The sequence below is a fragment of the Myxocyprinus asiaticus genome, chromosome 29, assembly GCF_019703515.2.
Source record: "Myxocyprinus asiaticus isolate MX2 ecotype Aquarium Trade chromosome 29, UBuf_Myxa_2, whole genome shotgun sequence".
In the NCBI taxonomy this organism is placed as follows: Eukaryota; Metazoa; Chordata; class Actinopteri; order Cypriniformes; family Catostomidae; genus Myxocyprinus; species Myxocyprinus asiaticus.
Window position 1 is genome coordinate 17,132,436 of NC_059372.1, and position 25,661 is coordinate 17,158,096.

At 37.4% G+C, this 25,661-nt stretch overlaps 1 protein-coding gene across 1 annotated transcript in view; it reads left to right on the forward strand.

Annotated features, from left to right (window-relative positions):
• The first annotated feature begins 3,619 nt into the window (after positions 1–3,619).
• Positions 3,620–25,661, forward strand: part of LOC127420150 (beta-catenin-interacting protein 1) — a 47,053-nt gene continuing 25,011 nt past the window's right edge. The window contains exons 1-3 of the mRNA XM_051662199.1: positions 3,620–3,759; positions 22,020–22,137; positions 24,041–24,131. Of these exons, the coding sequence (XP_051518159.1) occupies positions 22,042–22,137; positions 24,041–24,131 (187 nt within the window). The 5' untranslated portion in view covers positions 3,620–3,759; positions 22,020–22,041. The remainder of the gene's footprint in view (positions 3,760–22,019; positions 22,138–24,040; positions 24,132–25,661) is intronic.

Below are 25,661 nucleotides of genomic sequence, written 5' to 3' on the forward strand. Positions count from 1 at the left end.
CAGAACTTGGATGCATTTGGACAGGAAGCTAAATAAGCACAATCAGCTTTTGAATATCATTATAATGGGTGTGAACATGGAAAATGGGAACTGAAAGTTACATGTCTCTCTCTTTTTTTGTATAATCAATGGTAAACAAGGCTTTTCCTGTGTGAAAAGTACAGTAGATGAGGTTACTGGGAATCTCTCTGTAACATTTGCTTTGATGTGCAATAGTGGTGATAACTAAGTGAATGCAAATAATTTGGTTTTAGCTCAAAGGAAGTAAAAAGGAATATGGAGGTTTTCTGTAATACAGCAATACTTTTAAACCCTAAAGAAAACGTGAATTATCTCGCTTGCACTCCTGAATGGTTTATTCTAAAAAATGCCAATATTAGCTACATTTTATTACAGATCCTGTGCACTGCGGACTTTAAAAAAGGGTTTATTATTGCCTGACATGTTCACGCTGCCTAAAATATTTCAAATGACAAACGATTGAATGGTTGTACATTATTGTTATGCTTTTCTCAAGGAGGTGATATACTGTGTAAGGTTTTATATCAATCAACTTAGAGGGATAGTGCACCCAAAAATTACAATTCTGTCATCATTTACTTACCCTCATGTTGTTCCTAACCCATGTGACTTTCTCCTGTTGGACACAAAAGAGATCTGAGGCAGAATATTTACCTCAGTCACCATTCACTTTTATTGCATCTTTTTTTCCCCCATACAATTAAAAGTGAATGGTGACTGAAGTTAACATGATGCCTAACATCTCCTATTCTGTTAGACAGAGGAAAGAAATTCATATGGGTTTGGAACAACATGAGGGTGAGTAAATGATGACAGAATTGTGATTTTTGGGTGAACTATCCCTTTAAATGTCAACATATGTGATGGTCACAAAAATGCTATTTTAATATAGACAACTGCAGATTGTCTTACCTTGGATAAAGTAATCATAATCATACTATGAAAAATAGTATTTAGGACAATAGCAGGACAAAAGCAATGTTGTAGGACTGAAAATGCAATTGCAGAACAACCACTGTTTAATATTTTTAGATGCACAATGTCAGTATTAGATCAGTGTTTGAAAAATTGCTGATAGTCAAAGTTCAGTCTAGTAAATCTGAAAATATGAACTGCGATGAACATTTTGTTTTTGTTTTTTTGCATTTATTGTTAACAATCTGTCAGCTAGTGCTTATGTACTCTTCAGCATATTTCAGCAGTCTTTATTTTCCTTGTTCCTCCTCATCCTTTGTTTTTCATTTGATTATTTATTTTTAAGTGTGTTTGGGGATGTGGGTGTTTGGCCTGGGTTTCCCTCATGGATTCTCTTGAGTTATTTTAGTACATCCAGTGCTAGAATTTTCCCCAGCTTCAGTTGTGACAGATGTTACTTAGTATTTACATCTGTTTTGACTTATATTTTGTACAAATATTATTTTCCTGTCTGGTTAGATCTCTCTAATGTACTGTTGGAATCCTGGCTTGGCCTAATGCTCTTCTGACATTATGAGTAGATCTATATAATCTGGTGTAGCCAGCAGGTCTGAGTCACTGGCCGGAAACAGTGTGTGCCCGTGAATCTACTATCTCTTAATCCATTCATGCCACTGTAACATGGCAATTTACATCTGGTTCCACGTTTTCAGTCATCATGATTTAGCATACGATCAGGTGTGGAGGAACACCTGGGCATACTTTTGGTTCCTCTAAAGATCTGATATCTATTCTGCAAAGACCTACTTGGTCCAGCTTGTCCAATCCATCAAAAGCCTAGTTGTATCTATTAATAACTTTGTTTTTGTTTTTATTATATTTTATTTATTTACATTAATCTACATTCAGCTTCTCACCTTATTGTGGTTCTATCTCAACTTTGAGGATCTTATCATTCAAAAGTGGGCAAATTTTTGGCAACAAATTATTCAAATGCCCTTGTAACCAGTGTTGAATTTACAATGAAGTCTACATTACACTTGTTCTTTTTTGTATTCCCTGTCATGGTAGGCTTAAATATATGTACAATGTCAGTAACAAAAGCCAAAAACTGCTCACACAAATTTTAACTGGAGAAGTTTGTTGCTTTCCCACAGTAAATTTATTTCATTTTATTTTTGTTTCAGCAGTTTTTTTTTTTTTTGTGTGTGTGTGTTTGCTTCTGATCAAGTATGCCAACAAACCTATATAATACATCTATCTGAGCTCTTCATTTATATATTATCCATAACAGATTATTATGTATGTTTCACCTGCTGATTATTAGAAATGGCCAAATTTTATTAGGTTATATAAAATGTTCATTAAGAATGTTGACTCTCTTTTTTTTTTTTATTTGAATGTATGTAATTATCCTATATAAAATGATAGAGAAATCCATACTGAAGCCCATACTGTACTATACTATAATATAATATAAATGTGTCCACATCATATTTGTGGTGTAAACACTTGTGCAATTATATTGTTTTATATTTATTATAATATAATATTTTAATTGTTATTTTAATGTTATGTTATGATAAAATCTGAAGAAAAAAATATACAAATGGCAAGTTCATGGTTTCAAGCTCGATTACACTTCCTAGTTCATGACACATGCACAGAGCTAGATTGCGCTATAGGAAGTGTAATCGAGCTTGAAATCATGATTGTGCCTGGAGACTGCAATGTCAAGATGTACAGTGAAAAAGGAGTTACATTTTGGTCTGTTCTCACCCAAAACAACTGGATCGCTTCAGAAGACATGGATTAAACCTCTGGAGTTTTATGGATTATGTTTATGCAGACTTTATCTCCTTTTCAGAGCTTCAAAGGCCTGATCACCATTCACTTGTATTGTATGGACCTACAGAGCTGAAATATTCCTCTAAAAATCTTAATTTGTGTTCAGCAGAAGAAAGAAAGTCATACACATCTTAGATGGCATGAGGGTGAGTAAATGATGAGAGAATTTACATTTTTGGGTGAACTATCTCTTTAAGGATGCATTAGCATAGAGCTGACTCTCAATTTTAATTTTAATTTATGTAATTATCCTACATAAAATGATTGAGAAATCTATACTGAAGCCCATAGTATAATATAATGTGTGGTGCAAACACTCATATGCAATAACTTTATTATACTGTTTTATATTTATCATATTACTATATTATAATTATTAGATTATGATAAAATCTGAAAACAAATTATACAAATATTTTTTCTCATGCACCAAATATCATAATTATGTAAAAAAATATCTAAATTCCGAAACCCTTTTTTTTCTGTCTCTCAGGAGGATAAGGCCTTAACACGTCTAGGTCGTTTTGCACCCTTGAAGGGCTTTGAGGGAAGGGGACGCCACTCGAATGGTCAATCCAAATGAAAGAAGGTAAATTCTTTTTTTTCACGAAGGGAAGGGCCCTTCCAGACTGTTAGCGAAGGGTTCATTCATGCAGTAATGCCATGCTCCCTTCATAGTGCCCACATAACGAGCTCTGTCCTCGGAGTGAGTAGAGCATAGGTACGATCCCTTTTGATAACTGGCACTTCCCCCTCTCACAATGAACCCAGTGGCCTGTACGACAGCATCACAGCGCCCCCTGGTGGCAACAGTCATGTAACGCTTCGGCAGGAACTGATTCAGCAGAGCGTTTACGCTCTCGAGTCACTCCAGCGCTACCGACTGTCGGGATGTGACCCCGGAACAGGACGCCTCCTTACACACAACACAGCTCTCAAATAGATCAGAAACGTCGAAATCCTGGACCAGGAGAGGTAAGACCTGAAACGGGACGTGGTTGAGGCAACATGTTAAAATTACGCCCCAAAACGAGGCGAGAAATGAAGCGGTTTGGCTGTTTTTCTGTTGCTAGCTGAGCTAATGTGTGTGTGTGTGTGAATGGGAATTGTGGGAACTTCATTCAGGGCTTTGTTACAGCCAGACTATCCAGTTTGCCTTTTAAAACACCCTCTGTATCGGACACGGACTAACTTTTCTCTCTTAAATCGCATAATAATGGATAAAAGGGGTCTGTTTTACTAACAGGCTGCATTTTAAAGAGATATGAGGGATGTATGCATGCTGGAAGCGACAGGAAGACTGGAGTGGCAATAGCTCACTGACTTATGTAGTTCAGTGTTAGAGATACTTTATTATCTTATTGATTTAATTTTTATCTCATTTGCACATCTGTTTTGTTGTTTATGATCTGCAGACCCTGTACTGCTTACCTTTATTGTTTTTAGCCCTCTTTCAGTACATGAATGTGCTTCAGTGAATGCACAGATATGTTTTCAAATACTTGCAAACCTCATTATGATCGCAGGTTTAGGTTTATTTCTTTATAAAGTGGTTTACTCACCCCCATGTTGTTCCAGTCCTTATGAGCAAACCATGTGCAACACAAAGGGCGGAATGTTTGGGATTCACAGGCTCACCCCCCATTCACTTCCATGGCGTCTTTTTTCCATACAATGAAAGTAAATAGTGACTGAGGCTGTGGGTCCCTAACGTTCTGTCGAACATCTTTTGTGTTCAATGAAATAAATGAAGTCATACAGATTTAAACAACATGAGAGTAATGACAGAATTTTATTTTTTTGGGAACTATCCCTTTAACACTAAAGTTGGTAACATTTTTACTACCTAGTTTTACAGTTGCGGCATTTCATGCATTTGTTTGTTTGCTCACATCTGTTTAATTTACACTTGTTTATTTGATCATCTCAAACCTCATGATATGTTCATTCCAGTATAACCTGTCACTTGTGCCACATTATTATGCCTAAGCGCTGATGATCATTTATTTTTGCTCTATCCACGCCCTCAACTCATTGTGAATACCGAATGCCTCTGCTTTTACAACTGTCAGCTAACAGTGTGGCTCGCATTCTGCCATGAAGCTGGCAGTTTGCCTGCAGTGGGCACTTGAACTACGCCGGGGTTTTGAGAGCTGACAGGGCAGGGCCAGCTACTTGTGAACTTGGAAGTGAAGCTGTCTCCACATTCTCCTGAGGGTTTCTGGCTCTTTGAATCAGAGACTTAGAGACCGTTCCCTCCTCTGTGGCAGGGGGGAAGGTGCGGTGCATGGACTGCTCAACTCTGCGTCCCAAAGGGAGATCATCAGCTGCCTTTGAGCTACAAGCCTAGGCATGGGCTGAGACCTCCTGCCAAGCCAAGCTTCGACAAATTTTTTTGTTGGGGAGCCCAGCCCCCCTGTGTCACTTGGCATCCCCCACCCCCATCTCTTTTCTGTCTGTCAGTTAGCACACAGGCTGTGTTTATGCCTTAAAGGGCTGCTTCTGCATGATCAAGGCTGGGATGCAGGTTTAAATCAAGCTCACTTGCCACAAATGTGTAATCTTTCTGTGGTAATTAGTGAAATCCTCTTTTCGCTTAAATTTTAATTGGTTGGTCTCCTCTGACTTTGAAGATGAGACCTTACAATAGGGCTGGGCTATAGGATGATGTAATCAGATATCTACGATATCTGACATATACCCCTGTGCCAGTTGACAGTCACTGACAGATGATGATCGAGAATATCGGGAAATGACAAACCATGGAGCTGGAAGTTGCCAAATATATTAAATAGTAGCCCAATTTTTGTCATGCACTCACGTTTTTAGATGCTAATCAAATTATAAAAATGCTAAAAGCATTTGGGGATATGCAAGACTAGTCGACTAAATGGTACTGCTGCTGCTAGTCGGCACTGGAAGTTGTTGGTTAATTATTTTCCCCATTAAACTTTTCAGTATTTTATTTACACATTTTCATATTTTTTACAAAGGCTACACTCAAATTACTGTCATATTAGTGTTCCTTTTTTAAAGGCTTAGTTCACCCAAAAAGGAAAATTCTCTCATCATTTACTCACCCTCATGCCATCCCAGACTTTCTTTCTTCTGCTGAACACAAACAAAGATTTTTAGAAGAATATCTCAGCTCTGTAGGTCCATTCAATGCAAGTGAATGGTGACCAGGCCTTTGAATCTCTAAAAAGCAGATAAAGTCAGCATGAAAGTAATCCATTGACTCCATCAATGTCTTCTGAAGCGATCCAGTTAGTTTTGTGTGAGAACAGACCAAAAGACCAAAACATAACTCCTTTTTCACTGTACATCTTGTCATTGGAGGCTCTAGGCATGTTGACTGCTGTCAAGTGGTACAGTGCAAATGGAGTTATATTTTGGTCTGTTCTCACCCAAAACCAACTGGATCGCCTCAGAAGATGGAGTCTTATGGACAGTGTTGGGTAAGTTACTCTAAAAAAGTGAATAATTACTAACTACTAATTACATCATCTACAGTGTAATTAGATTACTGTACTAATTACTCTGTCTGATAAGTAATTGCATTACTTATTACTAATTACTTTCTAAAAACCTTTATCAACCTCAACCAGATGAAAAATATAAGGATAGACATGAAATTGTTCTTTTAATTCTTTCAAATAAATCATATAAAATCAAATAAATTATTCATGAACTGGCCAAATAATTTAAGGGGGCTGCATTAACCCTTGTGTGTCAATAAAATAAAAGTTACTCACTGGTCTTAAGAGGACAAAAATGTCCACGTCAAAAAACTGCCATAAAAATATTATATATTAATATTATTTTCCACTTTCAGTGACTTAGATTTTTTAACCAACATCAGTCCTGATCTGTTATAATACAGTATGTTTGGTAACTTCTACTTGGTGAATTCCATTTAGAACAGGCTATTAGGTTTGCTCTTATTGATCCTGCATTGCAAATTCATTGAATCGTTTTCAATAAATGTAACAGTTATAATCTACTCTATAGACTCAGACATGAATTCTAACACACGCTATGGCTTAGCAACTAGATAACTTGTGTGAGAGTCTTTTGTGAGAAAATGCGATTACTAATGCGCACATGCCATCCATGGTTGCTGGACTACTGTGTGTACTGATATTTCCTTCTTCTTAATATATTAACAATTTCTTAATGTGCAAATAAATGACTTACATTTTATGACTAAACAGAAATCAGAAGAAACTAGTGCCCGACTGATATATCGGTCGGCCGATATTATCCTTTCACCGATATATCGGTATCGCTGTATATTTTACCGATATGTGCAGATATGAAAACTTTTTTTCAGAAAATATAATGCAGAAAACAATGCTTTAGAATTGGTGTCATAGCATAGTTTGTCCAGCAGAGCGGGCTCCGACTCCATTGTTTACAGAGCTGAGTTGACGGTGGCTTTGCAGACAGGGCGGAGTTCAGAGGTGTCATCACAGTAAATTGTTAACTAGTTTGTTAAATACATACTGGAAACTTAACAATGACCCTATCATTTTCCCTTTTCAATATAACTAGTATAACGTTAACCTTGTCCCTGACAACCATGTCACTCATGTCTGTTTGCCAGCTATAGTTTGTCAGTACAGTCAGTAATGTAGCAGATTGAAAGGTAAACATCAGAGCATGTTTTTGCAGCTCAGCAGACAACGGTGCGGTGGTGGATTGTGTCTGATGAGTGTTGATTTCACGCTATGTTATTACCTAGTTGGTGAGACACAGTGCTGGAAAGTAAAATAAACAACTTCCGTCTTTTACTCTCCGTGACAGCGAGCTTATAGCTAATTAGCTATTCACGTAGCTGCTTTCATTGTTGTCAGCTGAGTGGAAGCTAATGAGTAAACATGTATTCACCAAACTGTTTTGTTCAGGATTCACAGTTTGATACTCCCTTCAGCTGAACAATTCCAGTCGTTGCATTTATAAAATGTAATATTTAAAAGTCTGGTTTTCCACCGTTAAAAGTTTCCCCTGAACCTGTATAGCAGAATACAGTGTAACACCGCTGCCGCTTTTATCTCTTGTCTTGGCAGTATTAAAATAGTCAGCATTTGACTGATACTAAACAGTAATACTGATGTTTATTTAGCTATTTATTTTATTTTTATTTATTCTTTATTTTAATGGTCAGCATTTGACTGACACTAAACAGTAATACTGATGTTTATTTAGCTATTTATTTTATTTTTATTCTTTATCTTAATGGTCAGCATTTGACTGATACTAAACAGTACTGATGTTTAGCTATTTATTTTATTTTTATTTATTCTTTATTTTAGAATTTGTTGACAATGTATAATAGTAATGTCAAATATTCTTTTATAAAAATATTTAAGAATGCAGCCTTCTGAGTTCCTTTGCATAGTCATATCGGTTCAAAATCGGTGAAAAATCCACATAGAAAAGGTCTGTTTTCATTCCAACTCAAAAAGTAACTATATCGGTAATCTGTGAATTTCTCCTCTCTAAAATCGGTATCGTATCGGTCTGAAAAATCTAATATCAGTCAGGCTCTAGAAGAAACTGCTATCTACCATTTAAAATACAATCTTATTTTCTTAAAATACGCTCTTCCTGCCTCCTCCTCCATGTGACGCGTGACCTTACCAACAAGCTTATGTCATCCCTGTCATGAGCGTGTGTCACAGAGATGTACGGACGTGAACGTTTGTAGTTAAAAAATATATAAGTATTGTTTTGTTTCTAAAAATAATCAATCGTTTGGGTTCAGAATAACTTTATTTGTTGACTGGAGTCGTGTGGATTATTTTGATGCACCCTAAATATGCATTCTGGACCGTCACAAAAATGGAGGACATTCACTTGCATTGTTTAAAGGGGGAAGCCTGAAATGAAATCCTAAAAATCTTAAATTTTGTTTTGATGAAAGAAACTCGGATACATCTTGGCCTGAGGGTGAGTAAATTATCAGCAAATTTTCATTTTTGGGTGAACTATTCCTTTAAGACTAGGTTTCAGCCAGTAAGTGCATATAACAAAAGACGTGCATGCTTTCTTTAGCGCATCCATGTGTGATTAGAATTGAATGTTTTTTTGTTTTGTTTTTGTTTTATCAACATCTAACTGTAAAAAACAGAAAGGGTTTTAAGAGACATTATTCAATGACAAATAGATCAGTGGATCTCGTCTTTGGACACACAGAACGAGTTAAACCAAACTTTTACTCTGAACATGCAGTGAAAGGACCCCTATACTAATAACTTCTTCAGTATACTACACAATCACTGGTGAGTGAAATCTGAACATTTACTAGCCAGTGGCTAATCATAGATATTTTTAGCCGCATAGCATGAGATTTGGTTGCACATCTGAGTGATTTACTTGCATTATAGAGGGTTGCCACCTAGAGTAAAAGGTCAGTCTTGGGATTTGAGAATTGATATCGAGATTGTTCAAACGAAGATATTTTTACCCAGCCCTTATTAAGAAGTAAAGTTGTTTAAATCGTCACTTTAGGTTTTACAGTGTTATGTTGTCATGGCAACGAAGTTATAAATAGGATGTACATTTTCTCAGAAAAGTTGAGTAAGCGATTTTATCACACTAAAATCATGTTAGCATGCATATTGTTTATGTCTTGTGGCTGTTCTTTGAAGTATTGAGTAATGTTTACATATTGGCTCCATTGACTACCATTGAAAGTGCCTCACTATAACCCAGATTTTTGCTCTTTTAAAGAGAACAAGTCAAAATAAATGCTTGTGGTAGCAAACATTATGCCATAAATGCTGTCGATTGAGTTTAACTTGTATTAAACCCGGAATATTCCTTAGAAAATTAAACTAGTTTATGTCAGTACGTTTATTTGCACAATTATAATCAAGCTACAGCCTGATAGTCTGATTTCTACGAAGGTTTGATTTTAGCCAACCTGAAGCGTTTACATGACATTTAGTTCAGCTGAAATCGAACTTTTAAAATGAATAAACGTACTCACTGAGATAATTGTCCTGTCATTGTATCTCTAGCTGTATGCAGCAGCAGTGATCCCAAAGGGACCTACCCACTGCAGTAGGTTTTGTATTGTGATTCATGACAAGCACTGTGTATGACAGCCATCTTCTAAAACACTTAGATGGATTTGAATCCTGAATTGAATGTGCATTGACAAAATATCTTTTGGAATGTTTCAGGACTTACTTTGTTGTACTGCACACCTTGTTATTAACTGGGTTGAAGTTAATTCCAATTGTGATTTGGCTTGTTTACATAATTAATTGAATTCAAGTGATTGGTTAAATTCTGAAGCATCACACCAATATTTTTTGAGATGCCTAACTATTGAGCCTTACAGACAACCAAATCCTGGCAAGACACAGTATTTATTCTTTGGATATCTGTATGAAGCCTGTCTGCCTTTAGTGAAACCTATTTTCTGTTTTGAAAGTTGTGAATTTGCAATTGCATTGCTGGCTCATGCTTAATTAGTTTGATAATAAGTAATGACCTAGTTATCAGCCATACTGGCTCTTGCTGCTTCATCTCTATTGTTGTCAAATACAGTGACTATTGTTTCCACACAGTAAATATGAAAGGGACGTTTACCATAAAATCTATAGGCAAACATTGCAAAGAAATAACTAAAACAGTACTTGCATTCGGGTGACATGTGCCAGTAGAAGTTCTGTCAGCTCCCTTTAACACATTTTGCGTGTTTAAATCCATTCGAAATTCCACAGATTTCCAGTGCTGAAGATGTGAAAACAATCAACTGATGTCGTCTGGTGATGAGGCCTGCAATATTTCACCTGAATGATGATAAAACCTGGGGGAAAATCCCTAGTTTTTCCAATCTAGAATCCGAGAGCCGTATCTAGGGATCAGAATACCATAGAGACTTGGATGGCATATTTTTACTTGGGCCAGTAAGCAACCTTCAAGAAATCCCTAGCGACCGCATAGCAACATGCTAAACCCCACTTAGAACATCTTAGCAACTGCATAGCAACACTCTGGCAACCACCCACACCTAACATTGTGGCGGCAAGTTTTGCACGGGCAAGTAGAAAATGTAAAAATCTTGTTGCACTATATTTTCTGTCAAAAATTACCTAGAGCTTACTTGGAGTCTTCTATTTATCTTTGTATTTATTTCATTACATTTATTAAGTCAATGTAATGTATTCATTTTATTTTTAAGTTGGGCGAAGAGTAGTCAGGAAAGCTGCTCAAGAAGAAGAAATAGTACTGCTGATAAGGTTGGCATTCTCGCTGACAGATTTACTCTGACGGGATTATTTTTTGGGGGGTTTGGTAGTTAGTCCCATCCAATAATTCTTCAGTGACTTATCTGCCCACACAAGACAGCATCTTCTGTTTTCACTGGCAGGACAAAGTTATGTGACGTCTCCTTGCCATCCAAAGCAAAATCCACTGTGGTCTGTCTGGGTCTTCTCCCCAATTTGTCAGCCATTTTACTGCTTCAGTTAGGGCTGGGCGATGTTTTTTTTTTTTTTTTTTTTTTTTTTTTTTTTGTATTTTTTAGGTTGTATAGATTTTTTTCGAATTTACATTTTGACATGATTTTGTTTATATCGAGGAATCGAGGCTTTGCATAAAAATATTAGCAAACGCTACAGTTCGAAACAGAGTCAATCCACCAAAGGCTGAATAAGGAAGATATTTTTTTTTATATAGCGCTTGGCTTGATGCTGCCCTCAATCTGATCAGCTGTACATGTGTGTGCACTCCAAATGAACATAACATAGGTCAACTACATGGAGACTGATATAAAAGCTGGTACTATTTCCAGTGCAATTGTACAGTGGTATTGTAGTTCAACTTTGTCCATTATGCATGTATGCACCGGCTTAATCAGACTGTTACTGGCCTTGAAGTTTTGTGCATGTTGATGAACTAAATAGTCTCCTTTATCTTTGAAAATACCCATAATAAAGTGTTAGTTATGTGATAGTTACAGGCCCTTAATATCAAATCATTAATGGAAAGCTCAAACATCCACCTCTCCTCCTTCTACCATGATGATTCAGATAGATCACTAATTATTGCTTTGTTAGTTGATGTGTTTCAAGTATACTGCATCTATATCCATTATGTGGGAAGCGATCATTTTGACAAACTTTGCAAGTTGAATTGTAATGATAAATCATTTTGCTGCACAGTGTGTACTGCTAGAGGGCGCCACATGCTCACACAGCGCTGACTGAAGTGGTAAAAGCAGATTATTAGATTTTAAAATGCAGCCTTTTGCAGTTTAGTAATATTGCGTTTTCAATCTTCAATTCAATTAATCGTGCAGCCTTAATAGACACCTTACTTTTTCTTCCTTTTTCTATGTCAGTTTTTTCACGTCTGTAACACAAGTTCATTTCCCAATCTAAGCTGGAAAAAAAACTTGTCTACACTGAAAATGTTCTGATGTCTGAACTCGATCTGCAGGAGTTTATGATTATACATGTAAATTGTTTGATATACAATGTGTTCTTTCTAGATAAACTTGATAATTTCTAGAAATTGATTTCTATATAGGCTTTTTTTAGATAAACATTAATACCTAGATTGGCTAAGAATTTTTTTCCAATGTTTCTTATTTTATACTATTATTTCTGAACATCTGGGTTATTTTAAATAAATTCGATTTTAATTTATTTTACATTTACACTGTGTGGTGCATTTTTTTATTTTTCTTGCACACCTATGTTTCCTATAATGAAAAGTTACTTTTTAGTTGAGTACATTTAAAAATTGAAAAATCATAAATCGTCCTTCAGTTTAAAAGGACGATTTATTTGTTTTCATTTATTTATTTTTTGCCATATCGCTCAGCCCTAGCTTCAGTACATGAAGTAGCTGTCTAATTGTTTAATCTAATTGAATCTGGGCCACAGACACAAGATGATGCAGGTTTATTACCTTTCTGAAACTTAAACTACTAAGTTACTGAGAATCAAATTCCTGACATTTGAACACAGTGCTTGCACCCAGGAAGATTTAAAGATGTTTGACTCACTGTAGTAATAGACTATGATGTTAGCCAAGATAAAATGGTTTAACAAGCCAGCAGAATCTGTTTTGCTGCCCACAGACAGAGTTATGTGTGCAACTCATTGGGGGTGCCTGGGTAGCTCAGCGAGTATTGACGCTGACTACCACCCCTGGAGTCGCGAGTTTGAGTCCAGGGTGTGCTGAGTGACTCCAGCCAGGTCTCCTAAGCAACCAAATTGGCCCGGATGCTAGAGAGCGTAGAGTCACATGGGGTAACCTCCTCGTGGTCGCGATTAGTGGTTCTCGCTCTCAACGGGGCGCATGGCAAGTTGTGCGTGGATCGCGGAGAGTAGCATGAGCCTCAACATGCGGAGTCTCTGGTGTCATGCACAACGAGCCATGTGATAAGATTGACTGTCTCAGAAGAGGAGGCAACTGAGACTTGTCCTCTGCCAACCGGATTGAGGTGAGTAACAGCGCCACCACGAGGACCTACTTAGTAGTGGGAATTGGGCATTCCAAATTGGGAGAAAAGGGGATAAATAAATTTAAAAAAATTAAAAAAAGAGTGCAACTCATCTGCTTATGCAAGACACAACACAGGATGAGCAGGTATTAGTTGTGGTGAACAGTGGGATTTTGATTGCCTGTCATATATAAACCCAAAAATCAATACACTCTGAACTGTCTCATGCTTTGCCAAAGGGCAGCATGATCTAATTGCTCTCTCGGAAGAAAACTAGATCAGCTAGATTATTTTTTGAGAGTGTGAACTCAATATTGCAATATGTATTGTGAGGTGGCTGGCGAGGCCCAACCTTAGTGAAAACAGAGTCTGATATTAGCCGATGTTGAACCTATGCAAAAGTTTTTTCTAAAGGATGTTGAGTTTGATGCATTATTTTTAAGTATTCAAACAATTGAGGAATCTGTATCTGCAAGTTGCTTATGAAGATCCACATGACTTGATTATTCTATAAATAGAAGCGCTATTTGCATGGTGTATCTTCTTCCAGGCCTCCTGCAGCTTCCCTACATGGATAGTGGCAGCAGTCACTAATGAGGTGTCTTTGCTTGGCTCAATATTGCGACCTTACACCAGAACACCGGTTCATTTCAGTGATAACACCTTGACTAAAACACTTTGGGTTTAGCCACTTTTGAATCATTCAAATTAATCTTTAATTTAACCATGTGCAGTCATTAGAGGCTAACTTTAGCCCCACAATGCAGCCCATGTTCTGACTGAAACAGAGGATAGGTGTTCTATATTTAGCTGTCCACCCAAAGGACTGCATATGATCTTCAACTATGAAATTGAGCAAAGTTTAACATGACATCTGATGGCAGTAAGACAGATTAGACTCATGTTCTTGTTAGTGATGTGTAATCCAGATCAGTCCACAACAATGTGTAAAACGCTATCTGAAACTTGTTTAAATTTACATTTAATTCCAAATATTTACATTATCTATTTATACATTACCTTATTAATATATATATATATATATATATATATATACACTAGCGGCCAAAAGTTTGGAATAATGTACAGATTTTGCTATTTCGGAAGGAAATTGGTATTTTAATTCACCAAAGTGGCATTCAACTGATCACAAAGTATAGTCAGGACATTACTGATGTAAAAAAACAGCACCATCACTATTTGAAAAAAAAAGTCATTTTTGATCAAACCTAGACAGGCCCCATTTCCATCAGCCATCACTCCAACACCTTATCCTTGAGTAATCATGCTAAATTGCTAATTTAGTACTAGAAAATCACTTGCCATTATATCAAACACAGCTGAAAGCTGTTTTGTTAATTAAATGAAGCTTGATATTGTCTTTGTGTTTGTTTTTGAGTTGCCACAGTGTGTAATAGACTGGCATGTCTTAAGGTCAATATTAGGTCAAAAATGGCAAAAAAGAAACAGCTTACTCTAGAAACTCTTCAGTCAATCATTTGTTTGAGGAATGAAGCTATACATTGCTTGAAATTGCCAAAAAACGGAAGATTTCATACAAAGGTGTACACTACAGTCTTCAAAGACAAAGGACAACTGCCTCTAACAAGGACAGAAAGAGATGTTGAAGGCCCAGATGTACAACTAAACAAGAGGATAAGTACATCAGAGCCTCTAGTTTGAGAAATAGACGCCTCGCATATCCTCAGCTGACAGCTTCATTGAATTCTACCCGCTCAACACCATTTTCATGTACAACAGTAAAGAGAAGACTCAGGGGTGCAGGTCTTATGGGAAGAATTGCAAAGAAAAAGCCACTTTTGAAACAGAAAATCAAAAAGAAAAGGTTAGAGTGGACAAAGAAACACAGACATTGGACAACAGATAATTGGAAAAGAGTGTTATGGATCTTAACCCCATTGAGCTTTTGTGGGATCAGCTAGACTGTAAGGTGCGTGAGAAGTGCCCGACAAGAAATGTCACCTGAGTATCTGGACAAACTGACAGCTAGAATGCCAAGGATCTGCAAAACTGTCATTGCTGCATGTGGAGGAGCTGTCATGACTGGAAATAGCTTCCCGAGAACGTTCCAAACATGGCCGACAGTGGACTGACTTGCTAGAAAGACTTTGGTTGCACTCACGCTGCTGTGCGTATCCAGCACGAGCAGCAATCTCCATGCAGTTTAAACGGCCTGGATCGGCTGCTTGAATTGTCATGGACTGACTGTCATGATTTGTGAATCAGAGGAACTTTTGATCCTGATCCTGAAGTTTTGATTCTGGCTGATAGAATACACGCTTCAGAGGAAGATATTAGGTGAGCGCTCGATGGGAAGAAACTGTTGAGGAGAGAGAGGGAGAATGAAACATGCGAGCACATTAACTTTATGAGCTAGGGCTGCATAATTTGTCAAAACTAATTGCGATTACGCTTATGGCTGCCATGATTATGTAATCGTGAAAACTGATGATTACAGCTTTCAATTTAAGTCTGCTCCTGTTGTGTCAAAGGTTTCTATTTACAATGTGTTTTTGCAGTGGTTGAGTAATCTAACCAATCACTAACATGTCAGTTGAGCAATGAAACGGCAATGGCCAATCAGAGCCACTTAAATTAGTTCTCCGTCCTATCAATAATGACAACTGATCCTAATGTGCAAGTTTTAAACTATCTGAATGCCCAGATGCTTGTTTTATGTTCCACCTCTGTTCGCAGTGGCACACGAAAATTAATACTGAAGAAATATCACCTGACACTGGGAAAAAAAGCTGTAGAACAAGAGCGAAAAGCACTTTGGAATTATTTTGAATTTACTGCATATTGCACAGTTCGCTTTGAACATAGATGTTAAATACACTGCAAATGAGCACCATGACAAAACTAAAACACTCCCGTTCTAATCAAGGCATAGACGTGGTGTAAATAATAGATTTATTATGCTGATTAGACAGCTTTGTTTTTAATGAGAGCATTCACGAGAGTGCATGGAGCATCATTGAGCTTGCGTCCTAATGTAGGTCTCAAACAGTGTAAACCTGCAGTGAGTGACAGCAGTCATTCTAATTGGAGAGTTTGTCGATTTCTGTGTACCGTTTATTAAAAATGTAAAAACAGTTTTGTTTTGTCATGTTAATAAGTAGGCCAATGTGAATTTGATTTGTACAAAACAGCAATAAAGTAATTCAGCTTAACTGTTCTAAGTGTGTTTTGGAGGTGTAGCCAACATAAAGAATATGGCATGAATAGCATATTTCAGGAATCACCTTCATTTTTATCGCATCTGCTGTAATAAGACCTATTTGGCACGCAGCTGGTATTGGTAGATTTAACATTTTCACGAATCGCACAAACTGAGATCGCAAATGACTGTTTTTAATTTCCAAAGTGCAACCACTGTGGCCAAAAATGATCTAACGATGATCTTACATGAACAAGATCACCATTGAAGATCTAACGGGATGAATGGTCCCCTGTCTCATCACCAAAGGGCTTACTGAACGCCGTAAGTAACTTGGTCAGTTTAAATCGGCTGTTATTAAGATTGAATATTGAATATGTCATATTATTTACAGTACGTGGACTAATAATTTAAGCAGTAATTTAGCAATAAGTTAATTTATTCGATACCATAGATATCCATTTGAAATCATTTTTATTTGGCCTAACATTTAACGAACATTATTACAATATTTAATGCTTGAAAAGATGCTTAAAAGAAACTGGAGCGCAGCACATATGAAATCTGCTACTCCGAAGAACCGCACGGTTGCTTCCTTTGTGATGTCACGTTAATTTAATATTTTATTCAACATTAATAATCACAATTACAACATCAGGTGCAATAATCGACAGTTATGATTTTTGCTATAATCGTGTAGCCCTATTATGAGCTCAAATGCGTCTGCCGCAGCTCTGATATGCGGACTGTTTAAATAACACTCTGTTGCATACCGGTCTGTTACTGTAGTAACATGATGGCATGTGACAACAAAACCAACCATGACTGGTCGTTTACATGTCTCAGTCGCTTCACATGCAAGCAGGCGATTTTTGGTGCCCCCAAGAAAAAAATCGGCCAAACTGGAAAATTTATCGGCTAATGCCGATAATTAAAAAAGTCAGAATATCGGCCGATTTATCGGCCTCTGCGATATTTCGGTCGACCACTGTTTGTAGGTCCTCTATGTTGTGGAACTGAATCCAACATACAAATATGTCATATTAATTAACATACAAATATGTTGGGTACTAATAGGTCTGCATGATTTGGACAAAAAGTCATATTGGTATTATTTAAAAAATATTGCGACTGCGATGTGATGCACAAACAACTAGTAAGGGATTCCTTTGGACCAAAATTTGATAATGTCTTGTCCATGTTCTACTGCCAATAAAAAGACTTTTAAGGGTTCAAACTTGAGTCCACTTAAAAAGATCCACACTCAGACCTTTTTAATTTCAGCCACAAATAAATATGTGCGGGGTGGTGTGTGTGTGTCAACATGCACTGTTTCTGTTCAAATATTCAGCCTTTTTTCTCTTTCGGCTGAAACCGAAAATAGCTACATTTTTGTTACATTTGGTGCATCCCTATTACTCATTCCTTATTTATGCAATACGTATGACTGATGTATGTCAACAATAACCTGTAATACAAATCCCTCGTCTCATTCTTCGTGTTTTGTTTTCTTTCATGGTATACAAAAGTAATTTTTCTATTAAGATCATAGTTACTGTAGGTTTAAGTTAAGGGTTAAACTTAGGAAAATGCAATAATATTGTTCGTTGGTTCGTGTATTTTTCTCTATGGAAGTAAGTCAACTCATTCCTTTTTCTTTCTTTTTTTTTACGATTTTGCCACCTTGTACTAATTATAGACTTTTCTTGAGACCGGCAATGAGGGGCATTTAATTAACGCAAGACTATTGATTGACTTATTTTTTTAACTACTACTAACACTTCGGTACATGGTGCAAGATGCTGAAAAAAACAAAACCGTTAACACCCCCAGACTTTAAAAACAAAAACCTAAAGCAACCACAAAAGAAAAACTGCAGACTTGCTCAACCAAAACACCTGCTCCTGAACTGGAGTAAGCTACAGATCGAAGCTTGCAAAAGCGATGAAAGATTACAGGGCATTTTTTAGAGATCCATACGCTCAGTCTTGGATGGATGAAAAAATATCGTTGTTGTGCACTGGCTTTTCTTGGGTGTGAGTACGGTTGCAGTCTGGCCTGTCTCGTCTCCAGCACTGAGGACAGCAATGATCAAAAGCGAGAGAGACTGCCGTCTCCCCACTGAAGGTGTGCCTGGTGTCACAGAGCTGCAGAGCTGCCACTCCAGTCCCTCTCTGTCTTTCATCTGTGTCCTGCCTCTCTCAACGAGCGCTCCTCATCCCCCCGTGGCTGCCAGTGAGATGCAGCAGAATAAAGTGCATGCTTTATTGAATATGAAGCCCTTTTGATGCCATGGGCCTTTGGTGACTGATGAGTCCGTGACTGTAAAGGAAATCTGGGTTAGTTATTTTGCTAGTCACTCCATTTCTATACTGCTCTCCATCTTAAATCCATCAGATAATTCACCCAAAATTTAATTCTGTCATGTTGTTCCAAAGCTGTATGACTATTTCTTCTGTGGAATATCCTTGCCACTCTTTTCTATATAATGAAAGTGAATGGAGTCTAGGGCTATCAAGCTCCAGAATGACATAAAAGTACTTTAAAATTATCACAAAAGTGGTTCAAATTATTTGTGTGCTATATTCCAAGTCTTCCGAAGTCATATGATGGCTTTGTGTGAGGACTTAAAAATGTAAATAATTTTTCACTTTAACCTTTCCCTTCATTAGTCAGTCGACCGCTGTGACTGGCTAATTGAGTCAGTCAGCTGAACTTGGGAACCAAATCATTCAGATTTGTGAACAAATAATTTTTTTGTAAACTGGATCACTGATTTCTTGACTCAAACATTGACATTTCTTGTCAGATTTATCTGACTCAAAAGAATGATTATTTCATGATTCGGACATAACTTTTTTTCTCATGTGCCAAGGAGAGCTAGGGCGGATGTCATGATTTTCAGTGAATTATGACACAAAGTTTGGTCTGTTCCTCCTCAACCATTATGTAGTGTATTTTGACCCCTTGTATAATATTTGTATGGTCCTTTTTTTTTTATCATTTTGGAATTTAATAGTCCCAGTCCTCCTTTACGGTCATCATATGGAGAAAAAAAAGTGACCTGGAAGTGCTGAAGGTTCACAGGTACCGGGGTTCAAAACTGGTGTGGGTCATGTCCTGATTCTGTTCCCTTCTGTCCTATAAATAAAGACTAAAAGGCCCAAAATTAAAATATAAAAAAATAAACTTGTGTTCCATGGAAGAAAGTCATTCATACTTCTCAGCTTAAAGGAAAACCGTAATGGTATTTCGAAGGGCAGCTTACACTAAGTGCCTGCTGTCATTCTTAAAGTCAAGGCCAGATGAATGTGTCTGAGCAGTATAGCGCTGGCTGTCGTAAAATGGAGTGTTGAGCCAGCTTTTCAATTAAATATAACCCCACATCAAACAAGCTTTCAACATGTATTAGAGGCTGTTTGTGCAGATAAAAGGGTGTGAGACATCACAGGCTGGATGTTGCAAAAGAATTCAGTCTGACAGATTCACAGAACCACAGAATGTATTTGATGTTATTCATTTTGCTGCATTGTCAGCCCTTTACCCTTCTATCTTCATTCTGTGGGTGATGTAGGATACTTCCTCCCCATGTCTGTGATTTATTTTTTATTTTATTCACTTGGCATTGATGGGATACAGTGCCAAGAAAAAGTATGTGAACCCTTTGGAATTAGCTAGTTTTCTCCATTAATTGGTCATAAAATGTGATTGCATCTTCATCATAGTCACAAGTATAGACAAAGCACAATGTGCTTAAGCTAACAACACACAAACAATTCTAATCTGTCATGTCTTTATCGAACACATCAATTTAAACATTCACAGTGCTGTGGAAAATGTAAGTGAACCCCTAGGCTAAAGATGTCAACAAAAACTAATTCAAGTCAGGAGTTGGCAAACCTGGCATCCAATTAATGAAACGATATTTGAGGAGTGGGTTAGAGCTACTTTGACTTTTAAAAAGCACTCAAACAATTTGAGTTTGCTATTCACAAGAAGCATCTACTGACGTGGACCATACCTTACAAAAAATGGATTTCAGAAGGCCTACGATCAAGAATTGTTGCTTTGCACAAAGCTGGAAAGGGTAACAAAGTTATCTCGAAGAGCTTTGATATTTATCTGTCCACAGTTTTCTATAATTGGAGATGATTTAGTACTGTGGCAACTCTCCCAAGAAGTGGCCGTCCAGCTAAGATAACTCAAAGAGCACACCACAGAATGCTCAATGAGGTAAAAAAGAACCCTAGAGTGATAGCTAAAGACTTGAAGGAATCATTGGAACTGGCTAACATCTCTGTTCACGAGTCTACTATATGAGAAACATTAAACATTAAAATCCTGTCCATGACAGGAAACCACGAAGGAAGTTTTTCCAACAAAAACATTGCTGCGCATCTGAAGTTTCCCAAAGAGTCCCAGTCAGAGCCCAGACTTTAACCCAACATAGATGCTGTGGAATGACCTCGAGAGCTGTTCACACCAGACATCCTAAGAATATGGCTGAGCTGAAGCAGTTTTGTAAGGAACAATGGTCCGAAATTCCTTCTGAACATTGTGCAGGTATAACCCGCAGTTACCGGAAACACTTGGTTGAGGTTATTGCTGTCAAAGGAGGATCGACCAGTTTTTAAATTCAAGGGTTCATTTACTTTTTCCACAGCACTGTAAATGTTTAATGGGATGTGTTCAACAAAGAAATGAAAGATTATAATTGTGTGAGCTTAAGCACATTGTGCTGTGTCTATACTTGATGATGAGATCACATTTTATAACCAATGAATGCAGAAAACCAGCTAATTCCAAAGGGTTCACGTACTTTTTCTTGCCAGTGTACATTAATGCATTGTTTACTTTGTTTACTGTGTTGTGATGCTGTTTTCTAGATTTTTTTTTTTTTTTTTGCCGCATCAGATGGAGAGAATTGTTTTGCAGTTTTACTGTGTCGCATGGGAGCTCATTTCTTTTCTGTGATTAAATTCTTTACTGCTACTCTCAGGATTCTTAAAAAATGTTTCACTCTGAGTGCTAGTTTAAAATAGGTCATTGGGAAGTGAGGAAGATGGGAAAGCAGGGAGTACGGTTAGATCTAACATTAAATATGAATGAGGGCCATTTATGATGATGTCTACCTGCTCTATGATCTGAAGTGTGTTCAGATTTTAAACATGGTCTATCTGTTTAATTAGAAGCTTTCTGCATCATAATTGCAAAGGTTATGATGAGTTTGAGTTAAAGCCAAATATGTTGTTTTGGCATGTGAACAGCTAGTTGTTTCTTTGTAATTTTATTTTACAGTTCCTTTTTAATTGAAATACACAGGCCTAACCGAAATGTGTTGTTATACAGTTTAGTCAATTTTACAGTTCAGCAGTCATTATACAAAATATTTGACCACAGAATGCTTAGATGGACCAATCAGAATAGAGTATTCCAGTATTCTAGCACAGTTATGTAGGAAGCAGCAACGGTTGATTATAGTTTAGCAGCATTATCCAAAAGGGAATGTATTCGACTAGAATTCTAAAATGGAATTTTGGGTTATGAATAATTGAGTAATCTCTTGCTGTGTATGTGGTTTTTCAGCAGTGCGTCAGGAGCAGGGGGGATGAACCGTGAGGAAGCCCCTGGCAAGTCTCCTGAGGAGATGTACATCCAGCAGAAGGTGCGGGTGCTGCTAATGCTCAAGAAAATGGGATCAAATGTAAGTGCCAGGCCATGCTAAGATGTTTTAAAGGAATAGTTCACTGAAAAATTACATTCTTTTCACTGACTCACCCTTATGCTATCTCAAACTCGTGTGGCTTTCACTCTTCTGTAGAACGCAAAGATATTTTCATAGATGTATGATGTGTTTATATCCCTGTGATGCAAGTCAATGGGGTCCAAAATTTTCAAGCTCCAAAAAGGACATAAAGCTCAATTGCACTTCCTTGCACTTGACGCTCTGCACATCAGGGTTACCGCGGGTCCTTAAGTCTTAAAAGGTCTTAAATTTACTTTTTAAATTTAAGGCCATAAAAAGTCTTAAATAAATTACAAGAAGTCTTACATTTCGTTTGCTGAGGTCTTAAATTTTGGGGCGTGAATAGAGAAGACGCTTAAAACAGCAGAATCTGCCCGAGTCAAAATCATCTCTCTCTCTCTCTCGTGCATCCATCATTTAGCAGCTGACACTTGAGTTTAGTGTGAGCGTGCACAGGGAAGCGCATTTTTATTGAACTTACGATGTTACACATGTATAAACCTTCATAAACCCGTTAATCAGAAATGCAAATGCTGTTATTTTGCATCTCTGTAAGCGAGCGATGCGCTAATATTATCGCAATATATAATGTTATTCAGCACATACTAGGCCTTATTCAAAGCAGCGCCATGTTTAATTTTTAACGAGAATGACATCGAGGCTGTGAGGGATAGACGTACAGTCTCTTCAATGGGCTGTACTGCAGTTTAAAGTGTTTTTGGATCTTTCTGCTGACAAAACATTGGAAAAATATATTTTCAAGGACACACAGTAGGCAAAAAACTCCAGACAACATGAGTTGTGGAAAATCAGATGGGATATTGGAGCTTTTTACAGATTTATACCGTGCATGCCATTGAAGAGATGGTAAGTCTATCTGGGTAGCTCAGTGGTAAAATACGCTGGCTACCACCCCTGGAGTTCGCTAGTTCGAATCCCAGGGCGTGCTGAGTGACTCCAGCCAGGTCTCCTAAGCAACCAAATTGGCCCGGTTGCTAGGGAGGGTAGAGTCACATGGGGTAACCTCCTCGTGATCGCTATAATGTGGTTCGTTCTCGGTGGGGCGCGTGGTGAGTTGAGTGTGGATGCCGCGGTGGGTGGCGTGAAGCCTCCACACGCACTATTTCTCCGTGGCAATGCGCTCAACAAGCCATGTGATAAGATGCACAGGTTGACGATCTCAGACACGGTGGCAACTGGGAATCACTGCGTGACCACGAGGACTTAAAAGCACATTGGGAATTGGCCATTCCAAATTGGGAGAAAAAAAAAAGAAATCAAACATGGCGCTACTTTGAATAAGGTCTATAGACCAATCCTCTTGTTTACAAAAATGTCAGCGCATGCGCAGTAAGTGGTGGCAGAAAGCCCGCTGATTGTTGTGTTAGATTTCACAGATTAGCGGATTAAACGAAAGTATGACATCACCTTCCATCATAAATACAAACATATTCTTAGCGATACAATTACTATAATGAAATGAGTTAATAACAAACATGTAATCATGTTTGCTATAAATTTTTGCTGCAAAGTTGAGAGTAAGAAATGATCTTCTCAGTCCAGTCAGCTCTGTTGATGATCTTGAAGCCACAGCAGTCAACGAGAGCCCTAGGAATCATTTTTCAACCACGTAATCTGATAAAAGTTTACTTTTTGCGCATGGTTTTTGCCACCACTTCCATGCTTGACATAAACGGTGACGTTGCCAAAGCATTGGTCATATGATAGAAACCAGATCTACAATCCTCCTAACTTTGGTGACAATTTCCCTTCACTTTGGGTTAGCCAGTTTAGTAGCATTTAAAAGCTATGAGTGTTTCTTGAACCCTGACGCTGGCATGAATTGTCATCCCCCCTGTAGCTGACGCCAAACGAGGAAGCATTTCTGAGGAATTATGCAGGCGTGGTGCACAGCCAGATGAGTCAGTTGCCACAGCACCCCATTGACCAGGGTAAGTCAACATTCACCACAGCCTGAACAACACAGGCCAAACCTATGACATCACACCTCCACCCTTTCACCATTAAACACTCATATTTACAGACATACTGATTCAGGTCTTATCACACTAACCAATAAAGATTAGAAGAATTTTTTTTCTTTCCTTTTTGACATTTTGCAATGTTGCATAGGTGGTGTCGGTAAAGTGTCACGCATACTGCGATACGGAGTTTCTATCCTGATATGAAGCAGATATATTGATTTTGAGTTATAAAATATTTTATTGCAATATTAGACAGCAGACAGTGATACAAGAGACATAAATCTAGCACAGTTATGTAGGAAGCAGCAACGGTTGATTATAGTTTAGCAGCATTATACAAAAATATTTGCCCACAGAATGTTGCAAATGCAAATGTTTTTTTTTATTATTATTTTTTTTTTTTATTGTCTTCTTGGAAAAATTACAAATGCATTTTTCAAATTCGGTAATGGAAATGACCATAAAGCTTAATAAGTGGTTTACATAACTGTGTACATAGTTATTAATACAGATTATTAACAAAATAACCTTATTAGCTATTTAAAAATGAGACTTTAGAAAACTTGCCTTGCCATTCAATGGATAGGATGTTCAATCAACACAAGGGGGCGCTAGTACTGTATAAATATGTCTTGCTGTATGTCTGGTTGGTAGACTGGATACTCCGTATTTTGTTGGAATTATTTCTTTTGTAATTCACCAAGATGATCAGTTGGTTTAGCATTCCAAAGTGAATTAACTTTAACTGCATCATTGAGGAATAGACTGAATTGCTCAGTTTTACTGAGATGCATTACTATCTTCAAACACCTTGGCATAAAGATCACATGCTCTTTGAAATTTGTTTAATTTTTCGACGGGAAAAAAAAGGTGTCTATGTTTAGAATAACACTAGGTGCATCTAAGAACGAAGCACACATTTTGCGCTCATTAAATATGCATACTAGCCTGGTTGTTAAGCAAGCGTATCAATATGCTCTTTTTGGAAGGATCTTTATAAATAATGCAGTAGCAGAAGAGAGATGGATCTAGATGTGTGTTGCACTTTTGGGATTTTTCCTCTATAAAATGCTCTTGTCTCTGCTTCATATCTGTTGTATGCATGTATTTGTTTCAACAATATGAAATCTATCTATCTTCTGGCATTGATTATTCAATATTTTGGTGTGTGAGATTTTAGTAATATGTGAAATGTGATATTTCTAGGATAAGAAATGAAATTGGCTGCTCTTAGATAAAAGCGATCGCTATCTATCAAATGCAGTAGAGGCCTTTGGTCTTCTGCAGTCTAATGAGGCCAAGATGAAAGAGAGAATTAAAAGGAAAACACATTTAATGAACACACATCAAAGAACAATAGAGTCTTCTGAAAGCCCTCTACAGAGTGAGAATGAACTGTTTTATTTTGCTATTACTGAGGTTAATAACTAGGGGTTAAATGAGATTCAGCCACCCATCCCTTTTTGTGGTACTATTTTGTACATATATGTGAAAGAA